This window comes from Vulpes vulpes, chromosome 12 (genome assembly GCF_048418805.1).
Source record: "Vulpes vulpes isolate BD-2025 chromosome 12, VulVul3, whole genome shotgun sequence".
Classification (NCBI taxonomy): domain Eukaryota; kingdom Metazoa; phylum Chordata; class Mammalia; order Carnivora; family Canidae; genus Vulpes; species Vulpes vulpes.
The window spans coordinates 169,672,006-169,694,624 of NC_132791.1; the positions used below are offsets into that span (position 1 = coordinate 169,672,006).

The 22,619-nt window shown below is 46.8% G+C and overlaps 1 protein-coding gene across 11 annotated transcripts in view; it reads left to right on the forward strand.

The window, feature by feature from the left end:
• MBTPS1 (membrane bound transcription factor peptidase, site 1) overlaps nucleotides 1-22,619 on the forward strand; it is a 54,071-nt gene that overhangs the window by 27,661 nt on the left and 3,791 nt on the right. For all 11 annotated transcript variants that reach the window (XM_072731426.1, XM_072731433.1, XM_072731428.1 and 8 more), the window contains 11 exons: nucleotides 2,097-2,258; nucleotides 6,820-6,964; nucleotides 10,612-10,794; nucleotides 11,305-11,477; nucleotides 12,777-12,892; nucleotides 13,493-13,649; nucleotides 14,400-14,524; nucleotides 15,172-15,249; nucleotides 18,084-18,224; nucleotides 20,024-20,155; nucleotides 21,169-21,295. In XM_072731426.1, coding sequence (XP_072587527.1) covers nucleotides 2,097-2,258; nucleotides 6,820-6,964; nucleotides 10,612-10,794; nucleotides 11,305-11,477; nucleotides 12,777-12,892; nucleotides 13,493-13,649; nucleotides 14,400-14,524; nucleotides 15,172-15,249; nucleotides 18,084-18,224; nucleotides 20,024-20,155; nucleotides 21,169-21,295 — 1,539 coding nt within the window. The remainder of the gene's footprint in view (nucleotides 1-2,096; nucleotides 2,259-6,819; nucleotides 6,965-10,611; nucleotides 10,795-11,304; nucleotides 11,478-12,776; nucleotides 12,893-13,492; nucleotides 13,650-14,399; nucleotides 14,525-15,171; nucleotides 15,250-18,083; nucleotides 18,225-20,023; nucleotides 20,156-21,168; nucleotides 21,296-22,619) is intronic.

Sequence of the window (22,619 nt, forward strand, 5' to 3'; positions counted from 1 at the left end):
GGACACAGTCTGCCCTGTGTTTGTTTTTGTTCTGGTTTGTTTTTATTACTTTTAAAAAAAAATCTATTTATTTGAGAGAGTTGGGGGAGAGGCAGAGGAAGAGGGAGACTCCTAAGCAGGCTTCACATTCAGGCAGAGCCCGATGCGGGGCTCCATCTCACAACCCTGAGATCATGATCTGAGCCAAAGTTAAGAGGTGGATGCCTAACTGACTGAGCCACCAAGGCACCTCTTAAAGATTTATCTTTAAATCTTTAGGTTTTAGGTTCGTAGTAATACTGAGGAAGGTACAGGGTTCCCCATGGACCCTGTGCCTCCATTTTCTTGTTTTTGACATACCAATTTTGTGCTATAGTTGCACTTGTGATGTCCAAACAAGTGTGTGTATCAGGCAAGGCACAAAAAGTCAGTTATTTCCCTGCCATAGTCTTCATTTCCTTGGAGAGTCACCTTTCAGTGTGCTCTGTTAGCTGAGGAGCTGTCCAGCTAGGCAGCAGGACTGGCAGTTTCTCTGTGTGATTTATTTATTCTCTTTTGTCTCATTGAATCCCTCATAGAGTTGGAACAGAGCTTAGTGATTGGCCCTTAAGTTTATTTTGATTTTAGCTTTGAATGCCTGGGATATATTGTTTTTTAATTAGCATCCTTTGATAAAGGTAAATATCTATCTCTGTCCTCCTTTTCCCATCCTCTTAGAGTTCAGAGCAGTTTCTTGAAAATGTTGACACTGGCTAGGGTGATCTCTGGAGACAAACCCTGTCTTTTTTCTTGCACTTGTTTTCCTCACCGCATCTTCCATACAGAGAGGAGAAGGGGAGGGAAGGCATGTGGATTTACCTGGCCGCATTCAGGCTTTTCACACTGGCTGGAGGAGTGCATTCCACTAGGGGCTCCTGCTGGCCACCTTGTTGTTTATGGGACCCTGACTCGTTCACCACCAGCCATGACTGTGGGCAGGGTTGAGGCCTCAGCTGCAATCCTGAGCTGGGCATACCTCTCCGAGTCAGGTGAGTGGGGAGTTAAGGAGGATTTCCTTTCCAGCAGCTGTCCGGGAAACCTTTCACTTTCCTTATCTTCCTGCAGCTGATGAAATGTGCTTATGGCAAGTCATCTCCCTGTAGCCCGGCAGCACTCCTAAGGATGCACGACCTGGCCTTTGATCTGGCTTGTCCATGCAGGGGTTGGGGCTTGTGGCTGCCACTGAACTTTTATCGGCTCCCACTTTACCCCCTCTTACTCTCCTTACACCAGATTTCTCATCTAGACCTAGTAGAAATCCCACCCACACTTCCAAGACCAGCCACCATCATAGAAAGATATTTGGGAACTGTGGAGAGTCCATTTTTCTTTTTTGCTTTCTGGATTTTGTCCCCTGCATTTGAAGGGTTAAAATTTACTTGTATTTATGATAAGTAGACATACAGAAATGTGCGTGCTAGGGCTGGTGTTCTCGAGCACTGATGGTGCCTGTGTGTCACTAAGTTCCTGGCCAGATCGAGCTGTGTGTTTGTCCAGGTGCGTTCTGATGATGCCAGTGCTCAGGCTGGCCTCAGGTGCACTCTGTTCTGTCAGGCCATCCCCACCTGGGAGGTCGCACACCCTGGACTCCAGAACAGCAAAGGCAGGCAGAGGTGGGAGTCTTCACTTAGGTGCTGTGGTTCCTGCCGGCCCTCCGGGGAGGTCCTCTCCATGCTTTCTGCCACCAAGTGTCCTCACAGCTCCTCTGCTTCCTGTGGCCATCAGGCTTCCTTTCCCCTCAGGAGTCCGTCACTCTTAACCTGCTCTTGTCTCCTGCAGCCTCGGAGGTCATTTTAGTTGTTTAATTGGAAAAATACATGTTTCTGATAAACCTGGTATAAACAGGCAAAAGCTCCCTGAATCACTTGACACAAGCCAGTGGAAGGTTAAACAGTAGTTCCAAGACAGGGGCAGAAATGCCACATTATTCTCATCCTGCACGGGCTTCACCTGACAAGCTCCCATTAGTTGCAACACCAGATGGAAGGTCCCAGGTCTGCACGGCCACAGGTTAAGGATGGTCTGATTTTCCTCTTCCTACTGAGAGAGAATGAGCAAATACATGGTTTTCTCTCCAGCACAGTCCAGAAGCGAGAACTGGTGAACCCAGCCAGCATGAAGCAGGCCCTCATTGCATCCGCCCGGAGGCTTCCTGGGGTCAATATGTTTGAGCAAGGCCATGGCAAGCTGGACCTTCTCAGGGCCTATCAGATTCTCAACAGCTACAAACCGCAGGCAAGGTTGGTATGCTTCTTTTGAATTGGCCTTTCTCTCTCCCTGGGCTCTGAGGGTATTCATCCCTCTGTGCAAAATACTGGCCTCGGGGCAGGAACTGATCACTGATCCACACCACAGCAGACCCTCAGGGAAGGCTTCATGCTGCCTTTCGGTGAGGGCAAGGGCACCACCTGGCAGCGCTTGAACTGCTTTCTACTTCCTGATGTTGTTATTTGTAGTACAAGTAGCTTAAAATACTGATTGGTTTCTTTTCACTTTTGTTTAAAGGGACGTTTTAATTTTTTAATTTTTATCTTTATTTATTTTTTGAGGAAGAGAGCATGTGAGTGCAAGCTGAGAGGGAGGAGCAGAAGGGGAGGGAGAGGGACAAGCAGACTCCGTGCTGAACAGAGAGCCAAGCCCTACATGGGGCTCTGTCCCAGGCCCCTGAGATCATGACCTGAGCTGAAATCTAGAGTCAGTCACTTAACCAGTTGAACCACCCAGGCGCCCCAGAACTTTTTAAATAATCTTAGGTTTGCAGAAGTGGTGTAGCAGTTGTCACATACCTTTTACCCAGCTTACCCTGATGCTGGCACCTTCGTTAACAACGCGTCAACTCTTAAAACCAGCAAAGGAGCACTGACGCTGTACTGTGATGAATCCACAGACTTCGCTCACAGGCATCCAGTCCCTGGGGTGCTGTGTCCATCCAGCCAGGATCAGGCCTGTGCCCGTAGCTCTGCCTTCCCGGTCCCTCCAGGATTTAGCAGCTCATCTGTCTTTTGCTGTCACTAATAACTGACTCCTTTGGGAGTACTGGTTATTAGTAAGTAGACTGTCCATGTGAGTTTATCTGCTGTTTTCTCATGATTAGTTTGAGATTATGTATTTTTGGTTAGAGCTTGTTTGCTTTCTAATCTGAAATTTTTATTGGAAATTACTAGATTTACAACAAAGTTGTAAATATTATGTAAGGACTGCATCTTAGGTAACGTGGTGCAAGCCTCAAAGCCTGGAAATTAATTCGTTAATTAATTAATCCGTTACCATGGACTAATAATCTCTCAACTATACTCAGATTTCACCCACTGTGTGTCCCATCCTTTTCTGGGGCCAGGATGCAACCAGCATCCTGCGATACTTGGGGTGGGCCTTTCTGCATGGTTTCCTCCCGTGGGGACACTCCTTGGTTCCTGTTCCTCTCACTGTTGGTGGTGTCCGTTGGTATTGTGTGATTGAGGTGGTGCGTCAGTCAGCGCTCTCTGGGTGGCAGACACCAAGGTGGGGAGGATGTCCAGGAGATCAGCTGTGAGGAGAGGACCCAGAAAGGAGGATGGGAAGGAGATAGGAGGAGTCCAAGCACTACCACAGCCTAGGTCTGAGACAGTGTCTGCTCTCGGGGAGCTCTTGAACCAGAGTGGCCTGTTCGAGGAGGAGCCTGTGCTTCCGGGGGTCAGCCTGCCCTGGCTCCCCCCTGCACTCAGCCTTGGCTGGGAGCAGCAGCGGGAAGCCTACCCTGGCAGGAGCAGACACAACAGAGGGTCCAGTCCGTTGGCTGTGCTCCTGCAGCAGATCTGAGCAGCAGCACTCCTGCTTCCATAGGTGGTATTTGCAGTGTCCTCTACTGTCCCTTGTGATTGCTGAGTGTTTCATGATCGTCTTGGAGATGATCCTGTTGCTCTTCTTTCTTTTCTTTTTCTTTTTTTAGTAAAGGTTTTATTTGAGATAACGAGAGAGAGCAACAGGCGGCAGGGAGGAGCAGAGGGAGAGGGAGGAGCAGGGAGCCCGACACAGGGCTCCATCCCAGAGCCCCAGGATCACAACCTGAGCCTAAAGCAGATGCTTAACTGACTGAGCCACTGAGGCACCCCAAGATGCCTCATAGATGGGGTGAGGCACCCCAAGATGATCCTGTTTCTGACATCCTTTGCCTCATAGGTTCCAGCATCCATTGTTGGTTCTTACCTGAAATGATACTACTGTAGAGAATGCCTTGTGGTGATTTATTAGTTGGAATTCTGCTCCAAGGAAGAGCTATCCCTTTTTTCTCTCCTGTGTTTACTTATCCGTTTGTTTATATCAGTGTGGGCACATGGCTATTTATTTTACTCTGTAAATTGTAGCCCATTGATATCATTGTTGATTTTGTGGCTCAGATTGTCCCAGATTTGGCCCTCAGAGTCTCCTACCGGTTGGCTGCTGTGTTATTTACATCATGCCTCCCTTGTTTTTTTGAGCACTTCCTTGCTGTTTGTTTGGCAGCAGAGGATGATCACACATTTCCAGCCCCAGCCCTGGTCTTCATTCTTTCTCCATGCAGCCCCGGCTCTTCCATGTGTTTGGAACCCAGACTCACGGCGATGTGCTCCCTGCTGCGCCCATGGCTTTGTAGACCCTTTCGGCAGTTGGCTGGGCAGTGTCTGTGTATGCACGCCATCTGCACCTGTGTATGTCTGTTGCTGTGGATGGGAGCGCATGAGTCTATCCCTCTGCCACTCCTTCCTGAGCTGCTGTTCTCTGCCCTGTCTTCCTTCCCCTTACGTGGAATGCACTTCTCCACCATGACATGCACAGAACATTTACCTGTTTGCTCAGTCCACGTCCCCTTGGAAAAAACATGCTGATTGGAGTGCAGGATCTGTGTATAATTCGTATCTTTGGCTTTAGAGCACGTGGCCCTGCTGTGCCCCAGCTTTCCTCAGCTTACTCCCTTTCTTCCTTCCTTCTGCCTCCATCTCTTTCACCTCTGTCACTGCTCATTTTTGGTACAGCCAAGTTAGTTTATATTTCTTTGTGGATCCCCCCAACACATGGTGGTTGATTTCCACTGGCTATGTGTTTGGTATGTGACACATTACCCTGGCTTTGCAGTCAGAAGTGCACAGGGGAGGCCCCCCATCCCTTCTGGCCCTGCTCCCTCTCCCTCAGTTTCTCCACCCCTGGTGGGTATCACAGTTTATCCTTCTTGTATTTCTTTTTGCACAAATGAGCAGATACACATGTATGTTCTTACATCCTTTTTCTTACATTAAGAATAGCATCACTGAAAATATTTTATTGCATTTTGCTCTTTTCACTTAATAGCATCCTGGAAATCACTCCCTATCAGTTCATGCAAATCTCTCTTCCTTCTCTTCATAGCAGCAGAGGGTGGATATGCGTTGTCTGTTCAACTACTTATTTGTATGTAAGCATTTAAATTCCTTACAACAGGGATCCCTGGGTGGCGCAGTGGTTTGGCGCCTGCCTTTGGCCCAGGGCGTGATCCTGGAGACCCCCCGGGATCGAATCCCACGTCGGGCTCCCGGTGCATGGAGCCTGCTTCTCCCTCTGCCTGTGTCTCTGCCTCTCTCTCTCTCTCTGTATGACTATCATAAATAAATAATAAAAAAAAAAATTTAAAAAAATAAATTCCTTACAACATATTGTTAATTATAAACTATTGCAGTGCCAGTGTAATTTAGTTTCTTTGGAGGTGTGTCTTTAGGGGAGGTTCCTAGAGGTGATATTGCTGGGTCAAAATTACCAGCGTGGGAGGCTTCGTTAAGTCCCACCCTGCTCCCTTGCTCCCAGGCAGAAGGGTTGTGCCTGGCAGCGTACCTCAGCCCCACGTAAGTACGAGCCTGCTTCCCAGACCCCCCACCACAGGATGGCCTCCATACTTGTGACTGCACTGGCGGCCAGTCCGATGGGGGACACAGGGTATCTCACTGTTGCTTTCATTTGCATTTGTCTTGTTATGAGTAAAGTGGCGACACTTTGTGGTGAAGGGCTGTTTTTATTTTTTATTTATTTTTTTTTAAGGGCTGTTTTTATACCTTTCTTGTGAAGCATCTGCTTACTACTTATTTCTCTGTGGGGTTTTGTTCCTCAGTTTTTAAGAATTCTTTACAAATTAGGGTTACTGACCCTTTGTCAGCGACCCATTCTGCAGCTCTTTCTCTCCGTCTGTCAGTTGCCTTTTGGCTTTGTGTAATATGTTCATTGCTGTTCAGTATGTTTTTTCAGTAGCCACTTTTGTTGGGCTCTTGTCATTGCCAGTCCTGGACTTTGAGTCACAGAAAGCTTTTCTCTGCTGGAAAGTACGGGAACTCACCTGTTTCCTTCTAATATGTGCTTGCTTTCTTTTATATACATGAGCCTCTCTGATCCAAATGGAGTTTATTTTGGTCTATAGGTGGAAACATGAAATAACTATCTTTGCCACCAGTCTGTGAGCTCCCTTTATAAAATGTCCATCTTTGCCCCAGCAATTTGAGGTGCTGTCTTGTGAGATTCTGGGTCCAGGGTAATTACTGGGGGTGGTCATGTACTCATTCTCTACCAGTTGGGGCCTCCAGAGTTTGAGAATCATGGAAGCAAAGAGGTGTTTCATTGTGGCATGTACAAGCAGTCTAGGCAGGCCAGCCCGGTGCCCTCTGGGTGCAGGGAGTGTTGCAAAGCAAGTCCCCGGATACCAGCCCAGGGTGGTCCTGCAAGCAACCCTCCCTGGCTCAGGTCCCCTGCTGACGTGCTGCTGCAGCTGTAGCACCTCATTCTCCTCTGACGTGCCGTGTTCTGACCCTGTGTTCTTTGTTTCAGTCTGAGTCCCAGCTACATAGATCTGACCGAGTGTCCCTACATGTGGCCATACTGTTCCCAGCCCATCTACTATGGAGGGATGCCGACAATTGTCAACGTCACGATCCTCAACGGCATGGGCGTCACAGGAAGAATTGTAGACAAGGTGACCCTGCTCTCTGGCTTATGGTGAACATAGACATGGCCCACCCTTTGTGCCTTGTCTCTCTCTCCTGATGTTAGAGCAGGAGAAGTTTTCTCCTCCTGTCTGAGGTGCCAGGGTATTGGAAGCAGTGATTTGTTTTCTGCTGCGTCCTTTATGGATAAACTCAGGAGAAATTAATGGAACCAATTTGCTACTCTCTGACTTTGACATTTTGAGTTGGGCTCCTAAATGGACTAATTAATTTTGATTTTTCATTTTATAATTTCGCACCCATAATTAAAGGCTTACATGTAATTATTGTATTCTTGAGTGAGTATGAATGGGCCTTCCAGTTGAAAAGGTGTGTTTCTCTTTTGAGGTTTTTAAAAATAATTTTAATTATTATAATTTCATATTATTATTTTATATTTTTTTAAATAATACTTACTGTATAAGCATTATCATGATAGTAAAGGACAGAAAAAGCAGAAAAATGTATACTAATGCATACTGATGTAGCCACTGTATGTCCAGCCCTCATCTCCAGCCCGTAGTTATCATTGATCCTTTTGTGCTGGGCCCAACATCGGGCTTTGTCTTTCTCGGTTCATGTCATGTTCACTGTAACTCTCTGCACAGTCCCAGTGTACTTGCTGACAACTATGGAATATCACATTGGATTGTTAAATCATAATATGCTTACCTTTTTCTTTTTTTTTTTTTAACCCCAAACCTTATTTTAGCCTTCAAGGAACAAAATGTTCTTTTCCAAGATAATTGTGATGAGCTTACAAAAACAGTACAGTTTTATATAACCAAACATTCACAAGTTAAGAGAGATTTCTAGTTTGTTGGCTTCATAAGGCAAAACAGAATCTAGTGCAAGTGTAAGAAATCCATTCATAGTCAGGGCCCTATTCTCAGCAGTGTTAGAGTATTTCTGTTGAGCCAGCTCTTATCTAATTGAGTGACTCTTCCTTCTGGTATGATTTGAAACAAAGTCATCGATCTCAGAAACTTGCCAACAATTTCCTTATCACTCTTCTTCATAGTATGAATTCTGGATGTTATATCTGTCTGCAGGCACAGAGGCAGCAGCTGTGACCGGTCAGTGTAGTGTGACCTGCCAGGGCTACATGGGAAGTGGCCCACATCCCCAAGGTTTGACAGCAGGGGTTTCCAACTGTAAACATTTAACTGAGTATCTTTGCATATGTGGTTTCCTTTTCTTCTGAATTAGGTGTTTTTGTTTTTGTTTTTGTTTTTTTAGATTTTATTTATTTATTCATGACAGGCACACAGAGAGAGAGAGAGAGAGAGACAGGCAGAGGGAGAAGTGAGAGAGAGACAGGCAGAGGGAGAAGCAGGCTCCTTGCAGGGAGCCCCATGTGGTACTCGATCCTGGGACTCTGGGATCACGCCCTGGCCCAAAGGCGGCGCTAAACCACTGAGCCACCTGGGCTGCCCCTGAATTAGGTTTTTAACAAACTTCCTGGATTGGAATCCCAAGTCAGTGTGTGCAGACATTATTATGGCCCCAGGTACATGCTACTGAATTCTCTCTGAGAGGTAGTCCGCGCAGACTGTTGCTGTAGTTACTGCAAGCAGTATATGAGGGTGCTGGCTCCATTGCCTGCACAGGGTCAGACAGCCCCCGCTTTTTTTTTTTTTAATTCTGTGAAGTTTTTAAAAATTGAAATAAACTTCACATACCATAAAATGCAGCCTTTTAAATCAAGTGATTCAGGGACGCCTGGGTGGCTCAGCAGTTGAGCGTCTGCCTTAAGCTCAGGAAGTGATCCTGGGATCCGAGATTGAGTCCCACATTGGGCTCCTTGCATGGAGCCTGCTTCTCCCTCTGCCTGTGTCTCTGCCCCTCTCTCTCTGTCTCTGTCTCTAGTGAATAAATAAAATCTTTAAAATATCAATCAAGTGATTCAGTAGTTCCTACTATATTTATAAGTAGTGATTGTAGCTGTCACTGTTCTATAATTCCAGAATATTCTCCTCACCCCAAAAGGAAACCTTGTTAGCTGCCACTCTCCATTCTCCCTCTTCATAGCCCTGGGCAGCTCCTGAGGTGCTTTCTGTCTCTGCATTTGCTTGTTGTGGACAGTGCATATACTTGGAGTCATAGACAGTGTGGCCCTTCAAGACTGGCCTATCACGCAGTGTGTCTTTACAGTTCATCTGTGTCAGAGCGCATCAGTGCTTAAGTTCTCCTTCAGGCTGAGTAATATTGCATTGTGTGGGTGGGCCATGTCTGTGTATTATTCATCAGTTGGTGGACATTTTGTTTGTAGGTGGTTCATGTTTTAACCCAAACTTTAGAGGAGATGAAATGCGAGTCGGCTTCATGAGCACTTCTCCAGTTATTTGGGAGGTGATGCTCTCTGTGTTTGTCCCCATCACCTCTTATGGTAGTAGCTCTTCATTCCTGCGACCCATTCTTCTGGAACTCAGGTTTTTCTCTGTCGACTTGAACATCTTTTTGTCCTAGAGAAGTTGACTGCTGTGTTTATGCAACAGTTTCTCCCAGATTAGTGTCTTTCTCTTTAATACTAGTGGTAGTGTAATTACCTGGTTATTTTTGGTTTTGTATAAGTTCCACACTATCCTCTGGTTGAGTTTTCATCTTTTGTAATTTCTATTTCAAAAACTAGAAACTTTCCTTTCCAGAGATAGGATAAAATCTGGACTTTATTTTCTACTAATGTTTCTTTTATGTTTGTAAGATACTTAATTTTCTCATCAGCATTGATTTCATTTGATACATGTCGTAAGAGATAGATAAAAATTAGCTTTTTTGCTAACTGGTGGTCCCTGGAGCATTGATCACAAATCCCTTTCCTTCCTCACTGTTTATGATGCCATAGCCTACAAATGTTTGTCTTCTTTTTCAGAGTTTTTTTTTAACATGCTGACTCACTTGGGGAGTAATTTAGTGTGGTTTGAAATACCGATTCATTTTGTAGGAGCGAGTCTGTGTTTCTCCCAGATGCCTCCTCACATGCTCCCCTCTTCCTCTGGGTGTCTTCTGGAGACCTGCCTGCCTGGCCACTAGCTGCACGGTCTGAGTTTGAACAGTTAATCCGCACCATTTTAGTATTTTATTCCTTTGCATTACTGTGATTCTTGAAGCATACAAATAGATTTTGTTCTCAAATTGGAGAGTTTTCATTTCTTAATGCTCTCTATCAGATGAAAGCTCTTTGCCAAACCATGTGTCTTTTGTTTTTTGTTTTTAAAGGCTTCGGGAAAATTCTCTTTAAAATTGGAGGCTGTTTGGGGGATCCCTGGGTGGCTCAGCAGTTTAGCACCTGCCTTCGGCCTAAGGCGTGATCCTGGAGTCCTGGGATCTAGTCCCACACCGAGCTCCTTGCATGGAGCCTGCTTTTCCCTCTGCTTATGTCTCTGCCTCTCTCTCTGTCTCATAAATTAAATAAAATCTTGAAAAAAAAAATGGAGGCTGTCCGAATTAGTGGTTTCTAGACTATTCTAGTGGATGATGTTCCAGACTTTACCTAGTCTGCTTTGGTTATAGGTTGCTTAGGATCTGAATATAAATTTCATTTTATGCTGTCTACTAGAGGAGTGGTCTAAAACCAAAGCAGGTAAGGTAGCAAGTGAGCCTCTCACCAGAGCCTTTGCTTGTTTTTCTCCTGCAGCCTGACTGGCAGCCCTACTTACCACAGAATGGAGACAACATCGAAGTTGCTTTCTCTTACTCCTCCGTATTATGGCCTTGGTCAGGCTACCTGGCCATCTCCATCTCTGTCACCAAGAAGGCGGCTTCGTGGGAAGGTGTCGCACAGGGACACGTCACTGTCACTGTAGCTTCCCCAGCAGAGGTGGGAGTCAGTACACACCAAGAAGTGGGGGGCGGGGGGGTGCAGGCTGAGTGCCTGGGGTCTAGGATTTGAAGCCAGTTGATGGGTGTGGTGAGGCTTGCAGGCCTTGGTCAGTGCTTCCCGGGCCTGTGGAGCAGCTGGAGTGTCAGAGCCCACTCATCCCCATTCTGTTGCTGAGCAACAGCAGTTAGACTGTTTTGTGCCAGAGTTCAAGTTCAAAATGATTGCAGCAATATGGATTCTTTACTAGGGACTGTGCAGTTAAACCTGTGTGGCCTAGTAGCTTTTAGGAATAAGATGCCTTAAATTTTACAGCTTGAACACTTAAAGGAAGAACTTTAACAGAATGAATTGTGACATGTGAATATTTCTTCTTACATTTGTTTTAGGAATGCTTGCATTCAAATTATTTGTGTTAAATTGATATAGAAGTGATTTTTTTAAAACCCAAAAGTCTGAAAGTTTCTTCTGAGCAATAGGGGCAGTTTCGATGTCTTTTATTTATTTCAGTCAAAAAATGGTGCAGAACAGACTTCAACCGTGAAGCTCCCAATTAAGGTGAAGATAATTCCTGCTCCTCCACGGAGTAAGAGAGTTCTCTGGGACCAGTACCACAACCTCCGCTACCCACCTGGTTACTTCCCCAGGGATAACCTAAGAATGAAGAATGACCCTTTGGACTGGTAAGCAGCCACCAGCCGCCACGCTTGTCCCACTGGTCCTCCCACAGCAGAACTGAGTGTCCCTGTCCCCTCAGGGAGCCCTACTTCTGCCACCGCCGAGCTCATCCTTGATTGCTCTCTTTCCTTATTTTTGTTGAGCCAGCAGACTTTTGTCAGTCCTACCTTTACAGCATGTCCCGAGTCCTGCACAGTTGGCTATAGCTGCCCCTGCTCCCTCCCCCTCCCCGCGCAGCCCACTGTCCGTGCTTGCCTGGATGGTGTCGCAGCCTCCTAGCCAGTCTAGCTGTTTCCCTAGAGTCCATTGTCCATGCAGCAGCCCTGATAATCTGAAAGGGCAGGAACTTGAGCACACTTGGCCTAAAGCTCTCCAGTGGCTGTCTCTCCAGACTTAGTGACACGCCAGACTCCCTGATGTGCCCTGCTCCACCCTCCAGACCCTGCCCTATGCCCTCCTGGCTTGCCCTCCAGGGCAGTTGGCTTGGCTTCCTCTTGGCCCGTATGCCTAGCTCATTGCCACCCTCTGTAAGTACTGGGAGTTTGGACTTAAAGTTCAAAGTGGGGGAGAAAGGAGCCTTGAAAGATGCAGGCAGGACACTTAAAGGTGTGATGAGCTTTTCATGAAGATGTCTTTCCATGAAGATGTCTTTTCATGAAGGCTCAGACCAGCGGCAGGGGGAGAGGAGTGAGAAGAGGGTAGGCTGAGGTAAGGGCCACATCCTGGAGAAATGCCCGGCCTCAGCCCTGTGGAGGAGCTAGCTCTGCAGGGCTGCAGGGAGGGGGTAGGCAGATAAAATGAGCCCTGGGCCCCTGGTGCTTCCATGGGGTGGTTGGGAAGGGGCTTATGTAGAGGGTACTGTGGGAAAATGAGTACATGCAGGGGGAAAAGAGATAGAAGGGTGATGCATGGTTAATGTATTCACCAGCCAGTGTGGTGCTCCAGCACCTCTGTGTTCCCATGCTGAGTCCTGGTGGTTGTTCTGCTCTGGGTGTATGCCACCACTAACGTGACACTTCAGTGCACTCTACAGAGCAGCTCTTTGTCCATCCTCCTCATCGTTCTGTTTCCTTCGAGCCCATGCCATATGCATCATTTGTGTTATCACCCATTTTACATGTGAGCCCAGAGAATGCTGGTCTGGAAGGGCTGACTTCTGCAAGGTGGGCCAGACCCCCAGGCCTCTTCTGTGGTGAGCCACGCTCCTTTGAGGAAACCGGTTCCAGAAATTAGCTGTGTGTGGCTAGCTAAGCCTTCATCATGAGTAGATTGGTCATCCTAGTGCAAAGCCTACTGTTTTTCAGGAACGGTGACCATATCCACACCAACTTCAGGGACATGTACCAACACTTGAGAAGCATGGGCTACTTTGTTGAAGTCCTCGGCTCCCCCTTCACGTGCTTCGACGCCAGTCAGTATGGTGAGTAGCCACAAGGTGCCTCCCTGCCCGCCCCCCTGCTCCCTGGTCGTGTGTGTGTGTGTGTGTGTGTGTGTGTGTGTGTGTGTGTGTCTGTGTGTGTGTGTGTGTCTGTGTATGGGGACAGTTTGAAAGATGAATCCCTATGTAAACGAGAGGCAGTGAGGGAGCGGATGCAAGGCCTCCCAGTCCTTGCGAAGGCTGCATGAGGCTCTGAAGCAGAGTGACACATGTTCTTGTCCGGTGGTGACAGTAGTAACCTTCAGGTAAGATGGAACACTGGCAAACTAGGGACAAGGATATTTGTACATTTTTATTTATTTACTTTAAAGAAAAGAAACTAGTGCTGCATTTTGCTTTTTCTCCAGTGAGTGACATCTGTGTACCTGGGTGTCACTCACGAAAGAGGCTGGTGTCATTAGCAGGGGTCTGTGTTTTGGACCCTGGTCCTTTCTTTTTCACCCCCTTCCTGAAGGATACTGGGGGCCACACAAAACACTAGAAGCTGGAGCTTGAGACATGGATACCAGTGAAATACTGTTTTTCTGACCTGAGTCCTGTGGTTCAGAGGCGCAGACTCACTGCCAGCATTCTGTCCCTCAGGAACTTTGCTCATGGTGGACAGCGAGGAGGAGTACTTCCCTGAGGAGGTCGCCAAGCTGCGGAGGGATGTGCACAATGGCCTTTCACTCATTGTCTTCAGTGATTGGTACAACACGTCTGTCATGAGAAAAGTCAAGTTTTACGATGAAAACACGAGGTACTGATGGGAGTTGGTATTTTATAAGAAATTTGGCTTTTTGGGAATTAAATTCTGTCTAGCAAGTACTTAAGAGGACTGGGGGTCCTTCAGTTGCCGGAAGCCAGTTCAGACGCTGGGCTGGTGCAGGCTCCCTCTACCCCAGCAGTGATGCGGCTGAGAGTCGCTTGTAGAGTAAGCCAGGTGCTCCTTTTTTTTTTTTTTTTTTTTAATTTTTTTTTTTTTTTTTAAATTTTTATTTTATTTTTGATAGTCACAGAGAGAGAGAAAGCCAGGTGCTCCTTGATCCAGGTCCTGTCTTCCCTGTTCATCTTAGATACTTGATTTTTAAATTTCTCCCATCTCTCTGTTGTTGAGTCTATACCTTCTGGTAGGTTGGTTATCAATCAAGAATTCCCAGTGTTTTATGAATATCATTATCATAATATATTTTGAGGTTTTTTTCTTCAGAGTCTGTGACTTCAACTTTAGAGATTTTTCATTTATTTTCACGTACCCTCTCGAGGTCTAGGCTGTGTGTTTATGTACACATGGTGTGTTGTGTGAAGTTAATGGAGCTTTGATTTGTTCTGTACGCTGACTGAAGCATGTAGTTGTATTATCACTCAAACCCAAGGAGGTGTTTCAGCTGAAACCTTAGTGTGCACAGGCTGCATTCTGTCAGGAGACCTTTAGTTTCGTCATGAAGCCTGAGTGTGGGGGTGGCTGTTTCAGCCCCTTACAACCCCGCACCCCTTGTTTCTCCCACAGGCAGTGGTGGATGCCAGACACCGGAGGGGCCAACGTCCCTGCCCTGAATGAGCTTCTGTCTGTCTGGAACATGGGGTTCAGCGATGGCCTGTATGAAGGGGATTTTACCTTAGCAAACCATGACAGTAAGGTTTTGTTTTTTCTTTATTAGGGCACATTATATCAAGAGCAGAAGCTGTGTGTGTTTGAAGTCAGGATTTCAGAGAAATGGGGCCTCTACGCAGAAGCAGCCATGTCTTCAAAAAGGACACCTGTAGTAAAGCTGTTGTTTTATCCAGATTCTTAAAATGAAAATCTTTTCTGCAGGCATTCCTAATCTTCATGCCACCTGTCAGGTTCTTTATGTTCCTCCTCTGTGACCCTACAGAGCAAACCCCTTACGGATCCCTGATTTATAAAATTCTGTTTATGAAATCACTTTGCGTGCCTCATTTACGATGTTTCCTCACAGATGAGTTTTTGGTAACTCATCTCTAGGATAATGTCTTGAGCATTATTGTTACCAACTGTGCTCATCCTCACTGGAAACTCTGACTTTGGAAGGCTGTTAAGAAACCTTACATTAGTAGTACTTGTTAGCTTGAATTCTAGGTGATTACTTGTTATTCAAGTGTGAACAGGAAGTAACAGCAACCTGTGTCTTAGAATTAAAAACAGTGTTGGAATTAAAAACTATCATGTATAAAGACTGCATTTTAGGTGAATGAGTAGCTATTGATAAAGTGCTGAGTGTCTCTGCATTCTCGTAACTCTAAACAACTACTTTCTCTAGTGTATTATGCATCAGGGTGCAGCATTGCTAAATTTCCAGAAGATGGCATAGTGATAACACAGACTTTTAAAGACCAAGGTAAGTAATGCTATTTTGGTTTCTTTCCTTTTTTTATAAGCATTTTATTTGCATATAATTCACATCTATTTGAAAAAAAATTGGGTGGGGGGACTCTTTGACTCTCTTAAGGTGTACAGTTCTATGATCCTTCATGTTCACTGACTCTTGCAGGCCTCCCTGTTAACTGCGTTCAGAATATTTTCATCACTCCATGCCCTTTAGCAGCTTTGTTTTTCAAAAACTTACTGTAATATTATTTGTATGGTACCTGATTTAGGCAGAAGTTCGGGATGGTGGATCCGGGGGCTGCAGAGATAGATAATTTGAGTATTTGTAGATATTGATCACTGCAAAATAGAATTCCTTCAGGAGAGCAGCTGTTGAATATTTCTAGATCTTTTTTAAAAGATTTTATTTACTTATTGAGAAAGAAAACGAGTAGTGGAAGGGATGGAGGGAGAGAGAGAAGCAGACTCCCTGCTGAGCAGGAATCCCTATTGTAGGACTTGATCCCAGGACCTGGGATCATGACCTGAGCCAAAGGCAGATGCTTAACTGACTGAGTTGCCCAGGTGCCCCCAATATTTGTATAGTTTTGTTTTGTTTTGTTTTTTTACTACCTTCAACGTTGCTTGAAATTTGTTACTATTTATGAATTGTTCTGCTTCTGTGGTTGCCAGATCACTAAAATCTTAGAAAAATGTTGACCACGTTTTAAAGTTCTTAACTGTGTAAAGAATATTAATTATAGATTCATCTCTTAAAATTCTCTTAAGAATTTGAAGGAAAGTGGGGGTGCTTGACTGGCTTAGTTGGTAGAGCCATGTGACTCTTGATCTTGGGGTTGTGAGTTCGAGCTCCACGTTGGGTGTAGAGATTACTTAAAATCCTTAAAAAAAAGAGAAAGCATTTGAAGGAAAGAAAGGTCCTCCCTTGCAGTTTTGCTTCTAATGAAGATTGCTGTTTTCTGTAATTGGAAGTTAGGGACAGTTTCTTTGGTTAAAAATAACAAAAAGACAGAATTTCTCTCACATCTGTTTGCATTTATAAAGTAGAATTTATTTTATTAAAATGACTTTTTTCTCTTCATCAAGGCAAGGTCAGTCAATAAATAGATCTGTATTCATAAGGTTGTATTGTAACTTCAGGCACATCAGTGATTCAGTGTTCCAGTCACTATGCACAGTTACCCATGGGCTAGTGATTCTTTCTGGAATCCGTTTGTCCCAGGGCATCATGGTTTCTGATGCTTGTGTGCACAGTGGGTGAGAGTAGATGTCTCATCATCAGCTTGTCACTGCCTGGTTTTGAGGGGGAGAGGAATCACTGTAGATTTCAGGGTGCCTGTTTTGCTCTTTGCTGGTGAAAATAAAAAGTAGTTACCTTGAAATCCTTTCTAAGAGACTTTTTATTTCCAAATAGCCTTTACGTTAAATAATCTTTTGGGTACAAAATAGGAATTTGAAAATCTGGGTTATGCTGGATCAGAAGGGACCCTGTTTGTCAGACACAAATCTCTAACAAAGCATGAGGCCACGTGGCAGCACAGTGCATGCTTGCCCCGTTTCATCTGTTACTGCTCTCTGTCTTTCCCTCCAACAAAGAGAATCTTGTTTTCTTTCTTTTCTTTTTCTTTCTTTCTTTTTTTTTTTTTTTTTGAGAATCTTGTTTTATTTTCCACTTTGTTCCTAGTGGTATTATCCAGAGTGAGCAGGAAAGGCCATGTGTTTATAGCCACAGACATTTTAGATATTTTAGATGTTACCAACACAGTAAACACCATGCTGAAGATGTGCGTCATCTCCAGCATGGAGGAAGGCTTTTGCTTCAGGGCTAGACTCTTAGATTATATGGTGATATTATTGGCAGTTGCTGCCCCTGGTATTTATGCATTTTTGACCTCTTGATTCATTTAACATTGTAAACTGTATCCTCTGATTGGGCAGAGATAAGAACGCTCTGCCACTGGAACATTTGTAATTGTGAGACAAATGTAACAAGTGTTTTAAATCTAAACTTAAAGTATGTGGGCATATGTTTTAAAAATTAGTTAATATTTTTCCTTTTATTACATTTTTTTTTTAAAGATTTTATTTGTGAGAGAGAACGAGTGGTGGGGAGGACAGAGGTGGAGGGAGAAGCAGACTCCCTGCTGAGCAGCATGATCCCCAGAGTCATGACCTGAGCCAAAGGCAGATGCTTAACCAACTGGGCCACATGGGAGTCCCTTGTCCTGGCTTTTAAAACCTAGGTATATGTAACGAGCCCACGAAGATACCTGTGTGTACTGAGAGCTGCCTGGCTGGCTGCCCCTTGTGAATGCAGCCCCAAGACCAAAGCCTTTCAGCAGAATCAGAAAGGACATGCATGTGTGTTTTTAGGATTAAAAATACTTTGTGAAAATGTAAAGAGGATGGTATGGGAATGTGTATAGACAGGTGAGTTTTGCTAAAACCCAAATTAATGGCATTTTCCTGGTGTAAAAGTTTGTACTGTTGTTTTTTGTTTTTGTTTTTGTTTTTTAAGATTTTATTTATTCATAGACACAGAGAGAGAGGGGCAGAGACACAGACAGAGGGAGAAGCAGGCTCCACGCAGGGAGCCCAATGTGGGACTCGATCCTGGGTCTCCAGGATCACACCCCAGGCTGCAGGCGGTGCCACACCGCTGCGCCACTGGGGCTGCCTGCACTGTTGTGATTGAATATTAGATTTTGCTGTGATCCCCCCCCCCCCCCCCCCCCCGGTCGTGTGGACTAAATGTCAAGTAGCAATTGGAAAATCATTTCATTCCTCAACAAAAAAAGTAACTCATCCTTCGACATTTTTGTTTTTGTTGTGATGTTATTTCAGGATTGGAGGTTTTAAAGCAGGAAACTGCAGTTGTTGAAAACGTGCCCATTTTGGGACTGTATCAGATTCCAGTTGAGGGCGGAGGCCGGATTGTGCTGTACGGAGACTCCAATTGTTTGGACGACAGTCACCGACAGAAGGGTGAGGATTGGTGGCGTGGCCGGAAAGCAGCTGGGCTTCCTGACTGCGATGTACAAATCCTTGATCCCCCTTGTCCCTGAAAAGGCACTGGTAAGGTGCTGGAAGGTAAAGGGACATGCCAGTGAGCTCCAGGTGCTATCTGGCAAGTGTCAGCTGCTTTGGTCGCACGGCACGTTGACTAGGTATGTAAGTCTAGGCACACTGAATAAGCCAAACAAAACTGGGCACGTAGGCTGTGCTGCCTTCCCTCCAAGCCGTCGTCCTCAGGCGGGCAGATGCCAAGACTGTTGCCTTTGGTGGACAGGCTCCCCGCCTGGCTCTGTCCACCTCCGCTTCCCCCTCTGGAGTCTATACATCCCAGGCGCTGCTGTGGTCAGGGGCCCATCTTCTAGGTTGGACCCACTCTTCCTGGAGGACCAGCACCTGGCTTTTCTCCCAGACTTGGGGATTTGGCTGTTGTGAGCCTTCATTAGTGGGGGCGTTTGGTATTGTCGGGTGTGGGGGAACTAGCGAAGGTTGGGGGGATTGGTTCTTGGCATTCCTCCACTGTTTTAGTATCTCAGTGTCTGTTTCAGATTCAGGGTTTTGAGCCTGTTTATTTCTCTCATTTTGTGAAGGAGGAAATGGGATGTGGAAGTGTTGCATATTTAGGTCTAGTGAGGTGATAACACAGCCAAGTCTAAAGTTTTGTGGGCTCCCTGGAGGATGGGGCTGGGGAGGTTGGGCAGGAGCCTCACGTTAGCCACTGGAGTGTGAGCTGGGAGCTATGTGCCTCTCTCTGAGTGAAGTTGAGCTTGACTAAATTCCTAGTGTTTTGTGTAATATGATTGGTCTTTTTTAAAAGGTTAAAGTCACAGTTGAAAGAAGATTAATGTTTTATTTCCGTAGAGATTTTCTTTTAAGACTGGAGATCTCCTGGTAAGAGTCTTTATTAAAATTTTAAATGCCTGAGAGGACTGTCCTGGTTCTGAATTTTCCAGTGGTAGTGCTTCATGCACATAGCTGGAGTGCCCTTGAGTGAGCGAAGTGCTTGCTGCTGTCTTATCTTGGGGGGGCCTGTCCAGTCCCGCTGGTGACAGTGAGGCTGCGGTGGCAGACATAGGCAGACCCCTGTGCAGGCGGTGGGCCCGGATTTACAGACACAGCAGCGTCTCGGTCTCCTGACAAGAGGACCTCCTGTGTGGGTCTGCGATGAGGGCTGTCAGCCATAGCCCAGCGCTTAGGCTCCCTGCCATGTCCCTCAGAATGACTGACCGTTTCCCGTTGCCATATGTTGTATGGGGGGCCCACTGGCCCAAATTACTAGACTCTGCACTTGTGTGGAACTTGAACTCCCCTCCCAGTGGAGTACACACTGGGGTCCTGGCTCTGTCCTCGAAGTATAGATCCAGATCCTTCCCCCAGGACAGCCTCTGGGAATTAGCAGAAGCTTTGGTGCCCATTCTCTAAGCGATTCTTTGCTCAGTGGGTGTCACGTGGTCTGGCAACCCCTGAGTGGTCTCTGTTCTGGCCTCCTCGTGAGGGGCCGCAGAGCCAGATGGTGCTCGGGCAGCCCGTCCAGCCCAGTGCTCGGTGGCACTGATCCACCTGAGCCCTGGGGCTAGGAGTGAAGCCCCAGTCAGGTCTTGTCCATCGAGCTGGTCTTTGTGGGCTGGGGCTGACCCCAGAGGATGTGTGCTTCTCAAGAATGGGTGATCTTTTCACCTCCCATTTCCCCTCTTTTGGGGGGCTTTTATTTTCCTATAGGGATTCCTTAAAATCACACTGATCCCTAAACAACATGCCCATTGAACCCACAGACTGCTTTTGGCTCCTGGATGCACTCCTTCAGTACACGTCATATGGAGTGACCCCTCCCAGCCTCAGTCACTCCGGGAACCGCCAGCGCCCTCCCAGCGGAGCTGGCTCGGCCACTCCAGAGAGGATGGAAGGTGAGTGAGCACGGTGGGTGGGCGGCTGGCTGCTTCAGGAGGCCGTCATGCTTGTTGGTCAAGCTCCAGACTGTTTGCTCACAGGCAGGCTGTCCTGGGGAATAGAGAGGACGCATACTCTGAGGTCCTCACCCTGCCCTGGGTTAGCATGTGTTGTCCTCTCTCACAGATGGAGCCCTGGCCCCTGTGGGTCTGTGGGAAGAAGGGCCAGCGATTCTGAGCACTCACCAGGTGCCAAGCACATGGATCACCTCCTCAGGGCCTCTTAGAACTCGGGAACATAGATACTGTTCTTTCCAGTTCACAGGCGAAGAGACAGGAATTGAGAGGTGACCCCTGCGGCCTTGCCCTCAGTGTGTCAGACAGTATTCAGGTCCTCACCACCAGGCCCACCAGAGGCCTAGTGTGAGCTGTACGTACAATTCTGAATACACAAACAATTCTAAGTTTTCCCGTGGCCCTGTTAAAAAAATAAAGTGAAACAGGTAAAATTCATTTTTAGTAAAATTCTTTGGCCCAATACACCAAATTATTGTTTAAAGATGAGACACTCAACCTATTTCAGTCTCTCAGTAGTCAGCCACACATGGCTACAGTACTGGACAGCACCGGTCTGATAAATTAAAGAAATTTTGAAATTTGAAAATGTACATTTTTTTTTTGTTTTGTTTTGGCTGAGAATAAATATGCCAAAAGAGAAAGATTTTCTTTATGAAGCACATCTACAGCTTAGATTCCTTGAGCATAGCCTTGTGTGTGAAAATGTGGTCAGTAAAGGTCACCTGGCCCCTGCCATGTGTATGGCATGGCCACTTTAAAGGCAGTGGCCCTTCTGCTCTGTTCCCCCGCTGTGAGCAGTGAGCACGCGTCACCTGGGGCACCGGGGAGCCAGGGTAACAGGGCGCCGGGCTGGCCTCTTGACGGGAAAGCAGACAGGCCAGGGTACCTGGGCTATCTCCTCGCATCTTCCTAACAACAATGGTTTTGTGTCACCCGTGCTGCTGCCGCCCCAGGAAACCACCTGCACCGGTACTCCAAGGTCCTGGAGGCGCGTTTGGGAGGCCCAGAGCCGCGGGCTCTGCCGGCCTGTCCGCACCTGTCATGGGCCAAGCCACAGCCTTTAAACGAGACGGCTCCCAGGTTAGTGCCTTACTGTGCTTTTCCACTTCTTCTGCAGGGCTTGTGATTCATTACTCTTTTTTTATAAGAGAGAATGGAATTTTACTGACATCATTAGTAAATCCTCAGATCTTTCGGCTTGTCATTTTGTGACGTTATTTAAATTGGTGAGCCCCCATATCGACCTTTAGAATTACGCTCTCTGGCGGTGTCCTGCCTGAGGAAGTGCTTTGGGGAGTGAGCACTTTGTTAGGTTTGGTTGATTCTTGCTTCAGAAGCTGAGATCTCTTACTCCTCTGGTTTGGAGTTCAAGAGTCGAGTGTGCCCTGTTTGTGATGTGGATTTTGAAACGCTGACAGGTTCTTCTGTCAGCCCAGGGGGCTGGGACTGCTCAGAGCAGGTGTGCGTTCCTGCTCGTGGCCTGGCCACACTGGTTCCTGTGTTTCTTTTCCCCCTCATTCCTTCTCCCCATTTCTGGCAGGAAGAATGGGGGTTGGTCCCGATTTGGGGTCCTGGCATAGTGAGGCAGGGGCCTGTGTCCCGGGCCAGTTTGGGGGCTGCCCCCCGCCTTTCCTTTGGGCGGTGGTGCAGGAAACTGCGCCGCTCACTGGCAGCACACCTCACACCCTGGCCGGTGGGGCTCCCCACCAGGCTGCCCACTTAGCTTGGGTCCAAGTGTGTCCAGGCACGGGGGTGGCAGGGGACAGAGGGCCACTGTCTGCGCTGTGAGCCACCGAGAGGAGGATGCCTACCTGTCATGGATAGAGCACTCCGCACACCACTCCACTCAGACGGTCTGTCCTCTTCAGAACATGCTTGGCAGAAGACAGTGGGATTGTAAAGTCCTCACGTTGTCTTCCCATCAACTGTTTATTCTTGCGACTTTAATTACAGAGTATTTTTCCATTCTAGTTAGCATCCCATCATTTAAAAATTTCTGTTAAGATGCCATTTTTACATCCCATTTATTCGTAACCTGCCATTATCATCACATTAGACCAGCCTCTAGTTCCAGCTGTGGTCAGCAGTTCCTGGTGGGTGGCAGTCAGTGTCGTCCTCCCCCCCCCCCCAACCCCCCAGCCCCCGGCGCTGTTCGGGACTCAGAAGCAGAGAAGGCCGTCCTTGGTCTGTACTCGAGTCCACATTCATAATCCGACACTAGCCAGCTGTCAGGGACAGCGTGCAAAGCCTGAGGTCTGGTGTCTGCCAGCACTCTGGGGGATTGCTTCTTAACATGCCTGCCAGGCTCCCCCTTATCTCACACTGAAAATTACTTTCAGTACCCGGGACCTACACCTGGATCTTGATTCTGCAGCCCCAGACAGCCCCTGAAAGGCCCAGTGTC